The 16,091-nt window shown below is 58.1% G+C and overlaps 2 protein-coding genes across 2 annotated transcripts; one reads left to right on the top strand and one right to left on the bottom strand.

Annotated features, from left to right (window-relative positions):
* Positions 1-681: 681 nt before the first annotated feature.
* Positions 682-11,538, bottom strand: SPRED3 (sprouty related EVH1 domain containing 3). Its single transcript, XM_010385715.2, has 6 exons — positions 11,434-11,538; positions 9,768-9,948; positions 8,136-8,304; positions 7,956-8,038; positions 5,477-5,620; positions 682-4,785 (listed from the first exon to the last, which is right to left on the bottom strand). The coding sequence occupies exons 2-6, from the start codon at positions 9,942-9,944 to the stop codon at positions 4,120-4,122; spliced, it is 1,239 nt and encodes a 412-aa protein (XP_010384017.1). The 5' UTR covers positions 9,945-9,948; positions 11,434-11,538; the 3' UTR covers positions 682-4,119.
* Positions 11,539-12,219: 681 nt separating this feature from the next.
* GGN (gametogenetin) lies at positions 12,220-15,968 on the top strand. The gene is made up of 4 exons (XM_010385714.2): positions 12,220-12,293; positions 12,446-12,507; positions 12,991-14,904; positions 15,793-15,968. The coding sequence occupies exons 3-4, from the start codon at positions 13,010-13,012 to the stop codon at positions 15,908-15,910; spliced, it is 2,013 nt and encodes a 670-aa protein (XP_010384016.1). The 5' UTR covers positions 12,220-12,293; positions 12,446-12,507; positions 12,991-13,009; the 3' UTR covers positions 15,911-15,968.
* The last annotated feature ends 123 nt before the right edge of the window (positions 15,969-16,091 follow it).

Consider the following 16,091-nt stretch of genomic DNA (forward strand, 5'->3'; position numbering starts at 1 on the left):
TGGCTCACACCTGTAATCACTTGGGAGATTTTCACCTGGAATCACTTGGGACACTTTGGGAGACCAAGGCAAGTGGATCACTTGAGGTCAGGAGTTCGAGACCAGCCTGGCCAACATGGTGAAACCCTGACTCCACTAAAAATACAAAAATTAGCCGGCCATTGTGGTACCCACCTGTAGTCCCAGCTACTCGGGAGCCTGAGGCAGGAGAATCGCTTGAACCCAGGAGGCAGAGGCTGCAGTGAGCAGAGATCATGCCACTGCACTCTGGCCTGGGTGACAGAGTCAGACTCCGTCTCAAAACAACGACAACAAATGCCAGCTCCTGAGGAGACCTGGCCACTCTCGCTAAAATGGTGTGTATCCCCCATTCCCACTTTCTTTTTTCTTTCTGCTATCATTTCTAACATATGAAGTCATTTACTTATTATCTCCCCTACTAGAAAGCTCATAAACTCTTTGCAGGAGGGCCTTTGGTCTGTTCTGCCCACTGCTTTATCTCCAGTGTTTTCAACAGGGCTTGGCACATAATTAGGTGCTCAATAAATGCATTTGTTGAGTGTCTTATAAAACTCAGCTTGAGGGTCTCATGGGAGAAGGGAGAATTGAAGGAGGAGACTGGTTTGGCAGTTCAGGAAGGTGAGTGGGCGGGATGCACAGAGGCAAATAAATAACACAGGCTGAGACTTTGTCACAGACATTTCTTGGAGCAGATCTCGTGGCCCCTCCCCCGATGACAAGGCTGGGTCTTTGGCCCCCATCCTCCCCCACCACTTCAGCCTGCACTGCCACTAACAATATTGAGGTCACAGACTGGCTTAGAATCAAGATCAGGAAGATATATGTTGGGGTGCCTCCCCCAAATCTGGGGGCCAAGCATCCGATCTGAGGGGCAAGCGGCTGGGAAATTGGGCCTGGGGGCTCCAGGGTCTGAGGTCTCCCTGGCTCCCAGGGCGGCCCTCCATGCACCCCGATTTGGGGGCAATGAAGGGGAATCATGGATCAGAGGTGGGTCTCAGCAGGGAGCAGGACTGGGAGACCTGGGAGAGGCGCTGCTGGGAAGTGATGGCCAGGGGACCTTTCCCCAGCCCCCACCGCTTCATCTGCAGATCCCACAGCACCGTACAGCACTCTGGTCCCCCGTCCCACCCCTCCCCAAAACGAGGTAGGTTAAGAATGGAGCTTCCCCCCTGCCCACCACGGAAGGGGGGAGACCGAGGCACAGAGAGGGGCATGGGAACCCAGGCTGCCACAGCCCCCAATCCCTCCACCCTCAGCTCTGGTGGGTCTGACAGTGATGAGAGCTGGGCAGAGTGGGGAGGGGAGAGACACCCCCGCTTTTCTCTCACCAATCCCAGGGTCTGGTTGGGAGTGCTGAATCTCACAGGTTCCGGATGTAATAAATAGTTAATAATTTAAAGGAAGAGACAGAGGACCTATCCCTTGAACCCCAACAAGGCCATCCAAGTCTGGGTAATGAAGAAAGGTTAAGTGCACAGTTCCAGATGCTTGGGGCCAGATGCAGGTCCCAAGCCCACACAACATTGAGACTGTCTTGCTCCAAGACCTTGATGCCCCCATACAGGACACCAGATCTTCAATCCACTGGAAGTCCCATTTCACTTGGGGGGAAAAAAGCCTGTGGCACTCCCCCCTTGCACAGAAGAGACTCAGCGGGCCACAAAACAGGCTTTCAAACTTCCTGAAGCAACTTCTAACTCTAAAGTGGAAGAGAACCAGGCGCAGTGGCTCACGCCTGTAATCCCAGCACTTTGGGAGGCTGAGGCAGGTGGATCACAAGGTCAGGAGTTCGAGACCATCCTGGCCAACATGGTGAAACCCTATCTCTACTGAAAATACAAAAAACTAGCCGGATGTGGTGGCACGTGCCTGATATCCCAGCTACTTGGGAGGCTGAGGCAGAATAATGGCTTGAACCCGGGAGGGAGATATTGTGGTAAGCCGAGATTGTGCCACAGAACTCCAGCCTGGGTGATAGAGTGGGATTCTGTCTCAAAACAAACAAACAAACAAACAAATAAATAGGAAGAGAAGGGGTTAATGGAGGGGCAGAACATAAAAGGCGGAACTTGAACCTGGACTAGGAATTAAGGTTGAACTTGAAGGAAGATCTGCAAGGGTGGGGGCTGTGGGACAGCAGAGCCATAGCTAGCCTGAAAGGTTCCATTGCACACATTTCCAAGGACACAGCATGGCCAGCAGACTGGTGTGACTTCCAGCTCCTCGAAACCCTGGGCTGTGTGCCTTCACTTAATGAAGACTCTGCATAATCATCTGTGATAATGCTGGGTCCTAGACATGACAGTGACGGAGCTCCTAGTTGGTCCTTTTTTTTTCTTTAAGAGACAGGGTCTCACTACATTACCCAGACTGGTCTCAAACTCCTGGCCTCAAGCGATCCTCCTTCCTTGGCCTCCCAAAGTGCTGGGATTACAAGGCATGAGCCACTGCGCCCCACCCTGGGTAGTCCTACAATGAGTGCCAAATGGAAGGGATCTCACCCTAAGATAAAGGGGTAATTCTGAGGATTGCTGGGGGCTTGGGCCGGGATCCTTGGGACCAGAATTCCAGAGTCTGGAACCTTGGAGTTTTGGGGGCCTATGGATGGCAGGATTCAAGGGGCAGCAGGTCTCCAAGGATGGACAAGTGGGGCTGGGGGAATCGGATGTAGAGGCTTCTTGGGGTTCATCAGGCTAGAGAGGTTTGAGTCCAAAGAAATATGGGGTCTGAGGGTGCTAGGGTCTTGGGGCACCTCAAATCTGAATGCCTCTGGTTTGGAGGGATGAAGGTCTTGGATCAGGAACAATCCCAATGTTGTAGGGTCTTGAGCCTTGCATTTGGGGGTCAGTGGCACCTTTAGGGTATTGGATCCAGTGCTCCTAAAGTACCCTGGGGTCACTCAGGGGCTGAGGGCCAAGGGGGTCAGAGGTCTGGGTCGCCATGAGCATCCCCTCTTCTGGGAGCTGGATTCCCAGCCCTTAAGGGGTCGGGAATCTGTGGATAGAAAGAAGCTGAAGATTCCAGGACATTTGGGGTCTCAAAATCCAGGTCCAGGAGGAACTGCGAGAGGGCTATTTGAGAACTCGAGACCAGTATCTCGGGCCCTGAGGTGTTGGTAGCCTTCAGTCCCACATCTGAGGGCACCAGGCAGCTCTGAGTCCTATAAATGATATCCAAAGCTCCTGAGAACCCTGGCTTTGGGGTGGGTGGACCTATGGAGGTCTTTGATCCCTGGCTTCCAGAGCATCTTGGTATCTGATATGTGGATCTTGGGGGCTCTGGGATGGGTATCCCAAGTCATTTTGGTAAGAGAACATCTCATGTTTGAGCATATCCGAGCACTCAGTGCATCATAAGAGTCCGGGGTCCTAGGGTGTCTGGGAGTTCCCTGGACATCTTAGACTTCAGTGTTCCTGGATTGGAGGCCAGGTCTGTGGGCACTCAGTTGTGGGTAGATGTTGGGGCAGCATCTGGAGATTCCAGAGCATAACAGAGTTTCAAACTCTGTTTGAAACTGTCCCGGGGGTCCTGCTGTCTCAGGGGTCCTGAGACTATGAGAGTGTCTCAGATGTGGGGGCACCAGGTCTTAGGTGAACATTCAGGGACTGTTTGGGGGTGACTCTAGGTCCTATGGTCTCAAGATCTGATCTGGGAGGTGAATAAAGGCAGAGTCAGGTATGGGCAAGTCCTGACTAATTGTGGGGCTGTAATCTGAGGGACATGGTGCCAGGCGTGACGGGGGTCTATGTCGTTCATTTCAACAGGGACCTGCCCTTTCCGGGATCTATGCACTCCCTGGCCCTTCTGAGATGCAAAGTATGGGGACGCCTGGAGCCTCCTCGTGGGGTGTGGGGGTGGGGGAACGCCAGAACTCAGTACGCCTGGGACCTCTTGAACACACATCCCAATGAAGCTGGGGCTGGGGTCTCTCAGTCCTAGGTTTGGGTTCCAGGTTCCAGGTCTGAGATCTCTCAATCCAAACTCAAGCTCCAAGTTCCGGATGTGCCTAGGTTTGGGTTTTAGGTCCGAACGGAGTCCGGGGTCCTGGACCCTCAATTTTGGGTCCTCGGGCCGGCTAGGGGACCCACCAGGCCGTCCTCACCGCGCAGCCTCCTCGTGACGACCTCCGCAGCCGGCGCAGCCGCATCGCGCTGCGACCCAGTGGCACGCGCGCAGGGGCGCGTAGCAGCAGAGGCAGGGCACTGCCAGGGAGAGCGCGGCCAGAGCGGCCCAGCGCGCGGCGGGGCGCGGGTGGCCCGGCTCGCAGGCGCACGGGTCCGAGAAGTCGCCCTCGGCGTCCGACAGGCAGTGGTAGAGCAAGCTCTCGGCGCACCACAGGCAGCTCAGACGGCGCACCAGGAGGCGACCCGGGTCCGGGGCCTCTGCGCAGCGGCCGCCACGCCCGTCTGCTCTGCGGCGGAAGAGCGCGCGGCAATGCACGCAGCGCGCTGCCTCCTCCGCCTCAGGGGAGGCCTTGGCAGGCGCAGGGGCTGGGCCCGGGCCGGGAGGTGGGCGAGCTGGGGGCGCTGGGGGCGCAGCCTCGGTCAAAGGGGCAGGTAGTGCCGCTGGGGGCCCCAGGGCAGCGCCCCTCAACGCGCCGGTCTTGGCGAAGCGCACGACGCAGGTGGACAGGGAGAGGGGCGCGGGTGGCCCGGAGCGCCGGTAATCCTCGTAGCCGCGGCCGCCCCACCCCAGGCCCCCTGCCCCTGCCAGGGGCTCTGAGGGCTCCGGAATCCCCGTGAACGGTAGAAGCGGCGGGTAGCTCTGCAGGACGAAGGGACAAAGAGATCAGAATCCATCCCAGTCTCGGCCTCAAGGATCCAGTTCCCTAGCGCACTCTTGGGTCTGGGATTGAGATTTTCAAGACCCCAGCTTGCTTCTCTCCCAAGGTCCCTCAATCCCCACTTTTCTCCAGGGACAGACAGAGGAATCCACGCACCAACCCCACACCTTTAAGGACCCAGAGGCCGAAGGTTCCCAGTCCTGTCCTCTCTTAAGATCCAAGAGCCCCAGCTCCCAGCCCCCTCCACCTTGAGATCCAGGGGTTCTGGACCCAGCCATCTCCTTAAAGGCGCAGGAGTTTGGTTCCTGGGCCCCTTTTACCCTCCTGGGTACCGACTCGCCCACCCTCCTCGTTAATTTAACAGTCCTCTTCCAGGAGTTCCCCAAATATACACTCTGAAAATGGTCCTAAACCTCTCTGGACTTCGGAACCCCTCAAAATCTCCAAGAGCACAAGGAAACTCGGGAAGCCCGCACCCAAGCCTCCTAGAAACCCAGGCCTCCAAGCCTCTCCCTATTTCCCCGCCGCTTTCTCCCAGTCCCACCCAGTTATCAGGTCAGCCATACCCTGGAATCTGTGGTTTTTCACCCCCCTGGGCCATGGCTCCCGCTCCCTTTGGGTCCCGAGTGCACCGCCCCATTCTCCCAGGAGCCTCAGGCTCCCAGGTCGCACCTGAGCCGAGGAGCGGCGGCGCTGGGGGGGCGTGGTCGGCCCGAAGCCTGAAGCTGACTCCATCGTGACGACGGGGGCCGCAGCGGCGCTGGGAGGCGTCTCCTGGCGGCTGTGACTGGAGGAGGAGTCGCTGTCCACGTGGGACTGGAGGAGATTGGCTGCCTCAGAGCGGGGACACGCCCCCGCACAGCCGATGCCCTCACATAGAACCCCTCCCATTGAGAGCGAGGGCTCTGCGACCAGGAAGGCCTGGGTTCAAACCCTGGCTCTGTCACTGGTTGTGTGACCTCCGGCAAGTGAGCTCACCTCTTGGAGCCTCAGTTTCCTCCTCTGTAAAACGGGGATCCTAAGAGTACCTATTCATAAGGATGCGGTTAGGGCCACCGTCAAGGGCACAGCACATGCCTGAAGTACTGGGAGAACTGGAAATGCTTATTATTATTTTTGTGGAACTCGTTTCCTGATCTAACCAGCTCGCCAAACCTGCGGAACATCTAATGGTCTTCCCGCTTCTCAGAACCCGTCTCCCCAGGGCCGCCAGCTGCCTTCCTCTCTCACTCCCAGCCCCACACTTTTATTGGGGCAGTCCCACCCACTCTGAGTGCTCCCCTTCCCATGCAAACCAGCCTCTGTTCTGAAACTAGCCGAAACATGACTTCTCAGACCCTTAGCTTCCTTTCTGTCACTTGGGCATAACTCCTACCTCATCTGCACACTGCCTTCAATAGACATTCATTGAGCACCCACAACGTGCCAGACTCACAAAGACCACTGTGCAGATTCCAGAGGGTGCCTGGACAGCAGAGCATCTTTCCCGGGTAAGTGCTCGATGCACGGGAAACTGTCTGCAACCGTTGTGGCCCCACTTCATCTCCCATGACCCTGGAATCCCCCCGCTTTTCTGCCCAGGGAATCAATTTTGTTCCTGCAGGTGTTTTCGGTAACTCCCATGGTTTCCAGCAAGTGCCAAATTGCACCCAATATTATGTGCATTCATTCATTCAGTTTATTCAACACATTTACTAAACACTTAACTGTGTGCCGGGCACTGTTTCAGGCATTGGAGACACAGCAAGAAACCAACAAAAGATCCTTGCCGGCCTGAAGCTGACATTCTAGCATGGGAGATAGACCATAAACTAATAGATAAGAAGAAAATAGGCCAAGAAATACGCCTGTAATCCCAGCACTTTGGGAGGCCAAAGCGGGCAGATCACAAGGTCAGGAGTTTGAGACCAGCCTGGCCAACATAGGGAAACCCCATCTCTACTAAAAATACAAAAAATTAGCTGGGCACCTGTAATCCCAGCTGCTTGGGAGACTGAGGCAGAAGAATCCCTTGAACCCGGGAGGTGGAGGTTGCAGTGAGCCAAGATTGTGCCCCTGCACTCCACCCTGAGTGACAGTGCGAGACTGTCTCAAAAAGAAAAAAGATAAGAGTATTTTCAGAAAGGAAATAAGGAAAATGCTTTAGAACATCGGAAAAAATTAGCACTAGACAAAGGGCATTGATAGATTGCAATTTTAAATGGAATACTTAAATTTAAATACTCAGGGAGGCCCTACCTGAGAAGTTGATATTTGTGTAAAGCCCTGAAAGAAACAAGGGAACGAGCCACAAGGAAATCTGTGAAAGAGTGTTCCAGGCAACAGCCAGTGCAGAGGCGCTGGGGCAGGACTGTGCCTGCCATGTTTGAGTAAGAGCCAGGAGGCTGTGTGGCTAGAGCCAAGTAAGCAAGGGGGCCAGACACACAGGGCCACATGGCATGGGATCTCATATGCCACTGTAAGGACTTTGTCCTTTACCTGATTGAGCTGGAGCCCTGGGAGGGTTCCGAGTGTGGGAGGGGCATGATCTGACTCAGCCATTGATAGGGATCCTCTGGCTGTGTGTAGGCGAGGGAGGGAAGGAGTTGACAGTGAGAAGCTATTGAGATGGTCCAGTTGGGAGATGAGTTTGGACGGTACCAGGTTGGAGGCAGATTGTGATGGTTTGGAAAGTGGAACCAATATTTGCTGACAGATGAGATGAGACGCATAAAGATAAGAGGAGTCAGGGATGACTCCAAGGTTTAGAGCCTGAGTAACTGGAAGCATGGGGTTGTCATTAATTTGTTCATCCATTTACTTTTAATATTTATTCATTTTTATTGTTTATATATATTTTTTCAATTTTCTGCCTTTCCACACTAGAATAGAAGCTCCAGGAGGAAAGGAACTTTTTGTTCACTGATGTAACCCAGTGCCTAAAACACTGTCTGATATACAAAAGGTGCACAATAAGGACCCTTGAATGAATGTGTGAATCATGACAGGGCAGAAAGACTAGAATAACTGGGATTGAATTGACACTCATAGTTCGGGCCCAATTTTGTGTCCCCAGCATGTGGCATAGTGCCTGCTACACAGTAGGTGCTCAAGAATGTTCATAGAATCAAAACCCCTGCCCTCCCAGCAGAGAGGCATCCTGGACACTCACCGTCAGAGGGCAGGGGGTCTCTGCAGTATCCTGGGAAGGAGAGGAGGAGGAAGAGGAGGAGGAGGAGGAGGGGGTGAGTGAGCCTGGGGAAGGGAGAGAGGCAGAGAGTGAGTTCCTTGAGCCCAGCTTCTCCTCCCGCTCCCAGGCCAGCCCCCAGTGCACACCACCTGGGCTGCTCACCTCGACCCAGCGCGGCCAGCGCAGCCAGCAGGCTCTTCTGGAACTCATCAGCCTCTGCAGGGCTCTGAAACGTCAGTCCAAACTTGCAGTCACCCAGGCTCCAGTGGTGAAAGATGGGATTCACCTTGTTGTAAACCAAGCCTGGCTTCAGGGTACACTCCAAGGTCGTCTGAGGGGCAGGAGGAGAGCTGGGTCAGATACCCCAACCCAGATATGCCTGTGACATCTCCTCCATCACCAGCCCTCATGCATACCCTAGTGTCTTCTTACACCTAGGTCACCAGCCCTAGGTGTAACCCTGAACCCTGATCAATGCTGATACGACTCCCCAATTTTACTTGTTTTGTTTTTTGAAACAGTCTTACTCTGTCACCCAGGCTGGAGTGCAATGGTGTAATCAGGGCTCACTGCAGAATCAACCTCCCAATCTCAAGTGATTCTCTCGCCTCAGCCTCCCAAAGTGCTGGGATTACAGGCATGAACCCCCACACCCAGCTACGCCCAGTTTTACTGAACACACCTCCGATGCGCAAACATTTTCTCAATCCCTGTATTTTCCTAATACCTCCCGCTGATACCCCTGTAGAAACCTCGAATCTTACTGAATGCCCCCAAACATTGTTAACCCCTTTCTGATAACCCAGCATCCCCGCTCTGACTCAAAAATACTTCCCAGACTTTACTGAACATCTCACAATATTATTGTTCATCCTCTTCTAATAATAATCTCTGGAAACTTTAACCAAAAATGTTCTCTCTCTCTCTCTCTCTCTTTTTTTTTTTTCCAGATGAGCTCTCTCTGTGTTGCCCAGGTTGGTCTCAAACTCTGGGCTCAAGCAATCCTCCTGCATCAGCCTCATAGGTGGCTGGGATTATATAGGCACTGTATCCAGTGCTTACCCCAAAATAGTCTTATTAAACTTCCACAGATTCCCCCTCAGATGCTAGCGAACACCCTATTGATGTTCCCTCAAATCCTTGCTTAGTATTACCGTATTCCTTCAATCCATTTCAAATCCCCCCACTGACTCCTGTTCCCAAACAAAACCTTTCCCTCAAGCCTTTCACACAATCCATATCTTTCTACTGCATCCCTGGTTGAAACTTCAACACTGTCCCTCCACATTGTGCCAGACAGCCCAGTTATTCCTGCTGAACCCATGTATAGAATTGACACCCGTCTCTGACACTTTCAAATGGATCCCAGCAAATGCTTCCCTATACTTAGGGCAGACAAGAGCCAGGTGGTGTAGGGCCTGGTGGTGAGGATCTCTGAGCAAGGTGGAGGGTTTTGAACAGAGGAGGGACATGGTCTGAGTTGGGGAGTGGGGGGAGGCAGTGCCCCCGTGGACCAGACAGGGGGCTGGAGCGGGGAGCAGGAGCAGTACAGGGAGACAACGAGGAGGCTGCTGTGATAGTCTGGCTGGAAGTGGCAGTGGACAGGACCCTCCTAACACCCCATGTATCCTGCAATTCCCAACTCTTATCTACAGGACAGATATTCACTCCCAAACTTCACATTCCAGCTTGATTCCTAGGCTGGGAGGCAACGTGACCACTGCTCCATACACCAGCCCCATTCCCCTCCCTCCCCAGGTCCCTACCCTCCCCGCATGCCCCAGGGTGGCTCACTTTCTGGTCCCGGAGGCGCTCCCCGTGGATGACGTAGTGCCCCTGGCGGGCCCCCCCCTCGGGCCTGGCCCCTCGGACCCGACACACGCTCACCTGGCTGAGGCCCCCGCCCCCCACAGGCAGCCAGCCCCCACTGGAGTCATCTCGGGCCATCACCACAGCTCGGACCCGCACCATGTACCTGCAGGAGGTGGGGGGAAGGACAGGGACAACACAGTCATGAGCTCAAATCCTACTCTCCCATGGAATGTTCCCCTAACCCTCATCTCCCTCCAACTTTATCTCTCACATCTGGGTCGACTGCACCCTAAGCTAACAATACCCACCTTCAACCCCATGGCCACCTTCTTCCACATGGCTCCTTTCTTCCTCATGCCTTCTCTTCTCTCCCACCTCTATCTTCTTCTCCATGTCTGCCCTTTCTCTCTGTACCCACCTTTCCCCCATCTCTCTGTCCCCACCCCCACAGCCCTGGTGTTGCACTCCCCTCCCCCTCCTGCTCATCCCTATTACCCCCTTCTCCTCCCTCAGCACATACCCACAGCCCCACCCAGTGCTCCCCCTCACAGCTGGGTGCCTGCGCATATATATTTTCTCTGGGCCCATCAACTCAGCTCCCGTTCTCCCAACCCTGCCTCCGCACCCTGTCGTCCAGGTCACAGGCTGGGTGAGAAACCCAGGCTCTTTCCCCCCCCCCACCCCTTCCCGGATTTATGAATGAGACCGGATGCAAAGCTCACTGAGTCACCCAGCAACGGGAGATGGGCAGGGAACAGGGAGAGAACCAGAAATGGCCAGAAAGAGAGGCTCAGAGGGAGATGGAGGCAGAGGAAGTCAGAAACCGGCGACCGAAGACACATCCAGAAGGCATTTCATTCACAAAAATCAAGGCTGCTCCCTCAGGCCCCAGCCGAGGGAAGCCGGGGGGAAAGATGGGATTGGGGGGGAGATTGATCCTTCCTCCCTCTTCCCTTCCCGCCCCCCAGCCCCAGCATCCTTCAGAACCATTTTACCCCGCCCCCCAGCTCAGGGGACGTAGCCCTCCGCCCAGTAATCGGGATCAGTGTCCAGCCCTCACTGCCACCAAGCACAGGGACCCTGGCGTCCCAACCTTAGGGACCCAGACGAGCTCTAGCCCCCTCCCCCACCTGCAGGCTGCTGGGTTTCCCCGGCCCTTCAGGAGGGGAAGGGGCGGCCGCAGCGCCCCCAGCCCCCTTTTCTCAATGGGATGGGATTTTGTGAATGAGCAGTCACGTGACGCTGCTTCCTTTGTCCGCCCGCCTCCCCCGACAACAGGTGAAGCAGGGAACGAGGGCAGGGGTCCCCCCAGGGCCTAGCTGTAATGGGACACTGGGATTTCAGGGTGTCCTATGCTCCCCACACATCCTGTGTCCCCCGCGGGGGGAGTGGTCCTCAGCGTTCCTCAATGGTGAGGGTCCAGGACGGAATTTTGTGAATGGGGCTTCCTCGGAGAAAGTCCAGACCCCCCAAATGCAGATTGGTACCCCGAATGGCTGCCGCGCAGTTTGAGGGGTCCCCACTCCCTAGTCCTCCGAGCTGGGGCCTGGGGGGCGCCTGGGTGGGCAGAAGGCGCAGCGCGGTCCTGGCCGCCCCCTCATCGGGGCAGGCAGTCTGTCAGCCCCCGCCCCCTCGCCCCCCTCGGCACCTGCCTGCGAGGCTCCGGCCGGGCTCCGAGCGGCGGCGACGCGGCCTCCTCCTCCTCCTTTTCGTTCCAGCTCCCTCGCTGGCTCCGGCGGCGCTGGAGACGGGCACCGGGAGCCGGGGCGAGGGGGGAGGGAGGGGGAACCTGGAAGACGGGTGGGGGGGGGAAGGGGCGGCTGGGGGAGGGGTAAGAGCGAGGCGGGCTTACTTGCCTGCTGGGTCCTAGAGCCCGGCACTAGCTCTAGAGAGCAACCCCCCAGCCCCCATTTTCTTAAGATCCAGAGGGGATCCCCCACTTTTCCACCCATCTGCGCCATTGGTCTCTAATGCTATGAGGAGGGGACAGGGGCAGGGACAGGGACTGGTCTCAAGGTTCTAAAGAGGCGGTGGTCTACGCTGTGGCTTCGAAATAGGAGGGGCTGAGTGCCTGGCAGGGTTCGATAAGGGGTGGGGCGTGAGGGGAGCCTTCACATGTGGGTGGGGTTGGAGGGCCTGGGTTTAACGAGGTTTGGATGCTGAAGGCGAGGACTAGTGCGTGCGTCACGGAAGGGGCGGGCCCACGGTGGATGGGCCTTCTTGGCGCGCCGGGGCAAGGAGAGGGTCTTGGGAAACGATGTCGCCGGGTCTTAAAAAGGCGGAGCTTAGAGGTAAATTGCCTTAGGGGCGGGGCAGATGAGAGAGGTCCAAAGGGGAGGAGCGACGCATGGGTGTTCGCGTGGGCGGGGCCTCGGGCGGGAATAAGGAGAGGGGCGGAGCATTCTAAAGGGGAGGGGCTAAGAAGAACAACCCAAAGGGGTGCAGCTTAGAACTAGAAGGCCGGGGGGCGAGGAAGAAGACCTCGGAGTATTTAAAGGGGAGACCCAGGTTCGTAAGGGGCCGGGCTCCCGCGGGCTCGCAGGAGGGCGGGGCCTCGAGCTCCAGGGGCGGGGCCTAGATCTCGGGGTCCGCCCTCGCTGTCTCGCCCACTTGCCTTCACCCGCACCCCCGTTCTTTTCGGTTATTTTCTGCTACGGCAGTTCCCTGCCCTGCCCCGGGCCCAGGGGGCCGCTGTCTGAACTCTGGTCGGCTGGAGGACTCGGTGAGTGGGCTCCTGGGGCGGAGGCGGGGCCAGGGCGGAGCTTGGGGACAGGGGTGGAGCTCGAGTGTGGATGCCAGCTAGTAGATAGACCTGGCGCGGGAAGAGTTTTAGGGGTGAGACCTGAGGATCTGCCGCTGTCTGGGAAGGGGGCGGGACCCAGGTGATCTAGAGAGAGGCGAGGAGTCAGAGAGTTAGAGGAGAGGACTGAGGGATCAGCATGACCAGCCAAGGGGACAGGCATGGAACCTTAGTACATAATGGGGCAGGTACTGAAGTGTCTGAACAGCAGCTGTGTTGGGGACATGGGAAAGAAGGCGTGAGTGTCGAGGGTCGAGGAATAGGAGTGCTACTTAAGGACTTGGGCCTGATCGGATCGTGGAGAACAGGGGCGGGGCCGGTGCGGACGCATTAGATCAAGTACAGCCAGCCTCGTAGGGTCCCCACGGCCCTGGCAGGCTGACTGGCGTAAGTTTTTCTGATCAGTCTCCCAGCTCCGTCAGAAATGGGGAACGTGCAGTCGGAGCCATCGGCGGGTGGGGGCTCCCGAAAAGAGCAGGCCTCGGACCGCGCCCCCGACTCCCGCCGGACGTCCCTGGTGGAGCCCGAGATGACCTCCCAGGCCATGCGCCTGACTCGCGGGCTGGGTGTCTGGTTCCCTGGCAGCTCCGCACCCCCGGGACTCCTGGTACCCCGGGAGCCCCAGGCCTCACCCTCGACCCTGCCCCTCACCTTAGAACGGCCCTCTCCAGTGATGCCCCCTCCTGAAGAGGCGGCCGCGGTCTCTGCACCACCCCCAGCCCCCGCGGGGACCCTGCTGCCCGGCCCGTCTAAATGGCAAAAGCCCGCGGGCACTCCAGTGCCCCGGATCCGCAGCCTGCTGGAGGCGAGCCATCGCGGCCAGGGCGACCCTCCGAGCCTCCGCCCGCTGCCGCCGCCGCCGCCGCCGCCCCCGCCCCGGCAACTATCCCTAAAGGACCCTGTCCCGAGGGCCCCATCCCAATTTCCGCCGTCCCTGGAGCCTTGGAAGCCGCCACCACCATTACCTTCTGAACGGCAGCCGGCGGACCGCAGAATCACTCCTGCTCTGGCCACACCTGCCTCAACCCCCACAGAAAGCCAGGCTGGGCCGGGCAACCAGGGCCAGACGGCGGGCAGGGCTAGCGGAGGGGCGCCTCCCCAGGCAGGCGAAGGCGAAATGGCCCAGCCTGCGGCTTCCGAGTCCGGCCTGAGCCTGCTGTGTAAAATCACCTTCAAGTCTGGGCCCTCTTTGGCCCCTCCGGCAGCCTCGAGTTCCTTAGCAGCCAAAGCTTCGCTCGGGGGCGGCGGAGGCGGCGGCCTCTTTGCTGCCTCGGGTGCCATCTCTTACGCCGAGGTCCTGAAGCAGGGGCCCCTGCCTCCTGGAGCCGCTCGCCCCTTGGGAGAGGTTCCTCGAGGGGCACAAGAAGCTGAGGGAGGTGATGGAGACGGCGAAGGGTGCTGTGCTCCTCCCTCAGCGCCTGCGTCCCAAGCCCAGGCCCTACCGCCGCCACCCTACACTACCTTCCCAGGCTCAAAGCCCAAATTCGACTGGGTTAGCGCTCCCGACGGTCCTGAACGCCACTTCCGCTTCAACGGGGCTGGCGGAGGCATCGGGGCGCCGCGAGGGCGTGCGGCCGCACTCTCTGGGCCTTGGGGCTCCCCTCCGCCACCACCAGGGCAGATGCACTCAGCTCCCGGGCCCCGGAGGCCCGCACCTGCCCTACTGGCACCGCCTATGTTCATCTTCCCGGCACCCACTGGCGAGCCCATGCGCCCGGGGCCTCCAGGCCTGCAGGAGTTACCACCGCTGCCACCGCCTACGCCGCCGCCCGCGCCACCGCCCACACCGCCGCCCACACTGCAGCCACCAGCGCTCCAGTCAACGCCGCTGCCGGTGGCTCCCCCGCTCACCCCGGGCCTGGGCCACGAGGCGTCAGCCCTGGCTCTCACCCTAGCCCCTGCTCTGCCCCCAGCCTTAGCCGCCGACCAGGCCCCGGCCCCGGTCCCGGCCCAGGCCCCGGCCCCATCCCCATCCCCAGCTCCCACCATGGCTGAGCCCTCGCCGCCTGTGTCCGCGCCCGCACCCGCGGCTGCACCCATCAAGACCCGCACGCGCAGGAACAAGGGTTCCCGTGCAGCCCGGGGCGCAACCCGTGAGGATGGCTTGCCTGGAGATGGTCCTCGTGAAGGAGCTACAGCTACAGTGCCGGACAGCAGCGGTGGAGGGGGTGGTGGCAGCGGGGCCTCTCAGACTGGGGCAGCTAACACCCGCGCTGCGCGCCACTGGCCGCCCTTCCAGGTGCTTAACTCCTGTCCCTGCAAGTGTTACTGCCGCCACCAGCCACACCATCGCCGCCTGCCACGCAATGTCTCTGCCTGGTGAGAGGAGGGGAGAAGGGACCGGAGGGTGCCGAACCCCAGACTGCTGGATAGAGTCCTACTCAACCCTTTGGTTTCCTGACCCTAGAATGACCCGTGTCCTTCCTCTCCACCACATCTCAAACCTAGCTGAGCTCCACCCTTCAGGACCAAGAGGACCCTTGATCCCATGCTGACCTTTGATGGGAAAGGGGACACCCTGGCCCAGCCCTATGGCATCCAATACCTAAGTGGATTCTTGGCCCTCCTGTACTTCTCTTGGAGCCATCAGAGAGGGAGGCTGGTCCCAGCTGGCCTGACCCTATATACTGCCTTGACCCTGTCCTTGAGGGTATCAAGGAGGACCACATCCCAGGCCACTCAGGGATGGGGGTGAGATGACTGTCTTCCTGGAACCAAATGGGGGTAGATGCAGGCCTCCAACGTTACTGGCCACAGGGGCAGCCCTGGACTCCTGACCCCTCTAGCCTCTGGCAACTTCTCCTGACTCTGGGACTCAAGGCTTCTGCCACCAGAGGGCACTGATGTCCCAGTTCTTGTGCTGGGGAGGCTCCTCCTGAGTCCCTCATCCAAGGGGGACACTGCATCCTCCAGCTACCCCCTACCCACACTGAATCACCAGATCTGGCCACTGGGGTCTGATCCTGGCTCCTGGGAATGCTGAACCACTGGGAGACTGCCCTGGACCTCTTGAGGCTTAGCTATGACACTCTCCAGTCCTCAGCTCCCTTTCCTATTAGGTGGACACAGCCCTGCCCTAAAATGCCTTTGGGATATTCCAATATGACCTTCAGAAGCTTCTTTATTCATATGGGGACAGGGAGGCCCTACAAGGGCTAGGGGCCTGGTCACATTGCCGGGCTTTGCTGACTCTATCCTCCCCCCTAGGCTGAGCACACCCACCAACCACCTGGGCGAGCCACCCTGGGTTGCCACTATCAAGCTGGCCGGCTCCCTGGTGGCCGGGCTGGAGCACTACGACCTGCAGGCCACCCATTCCAACTGAGTGCAGTCGGCTCAACACTCTCCACCTTTCCCTCCATGACAATAAAATAACCAATCCAGATGCCAGCAGCCTGTCAATCACTTGCCAAGGTAGTGGGTAGGGTACAACAGGGCAGGCTCGCCATTAAAGCACATCTTGGGAACAATCGGGAGGCTGAACCAGAGCAGCAGTAACTGAGGTT

The sequence above is a fragment of the Rhinopithecus roxellana genome, chromosome 12 (assembly GCF_007565055.1).
Source record: "Rhinopithecus roxellana isolate Shanxi Qingling chromosome 12, ASM756505v1, whole genome shotgun sequence".
Classification (NCBI taxonomy): domain Eukaryota; kingdom Metazoa; phylum Chordata; class Mammalia; order Primates; family Cercopithecidae; genus Rhinopithecus; species Rhinopithecus roxellana.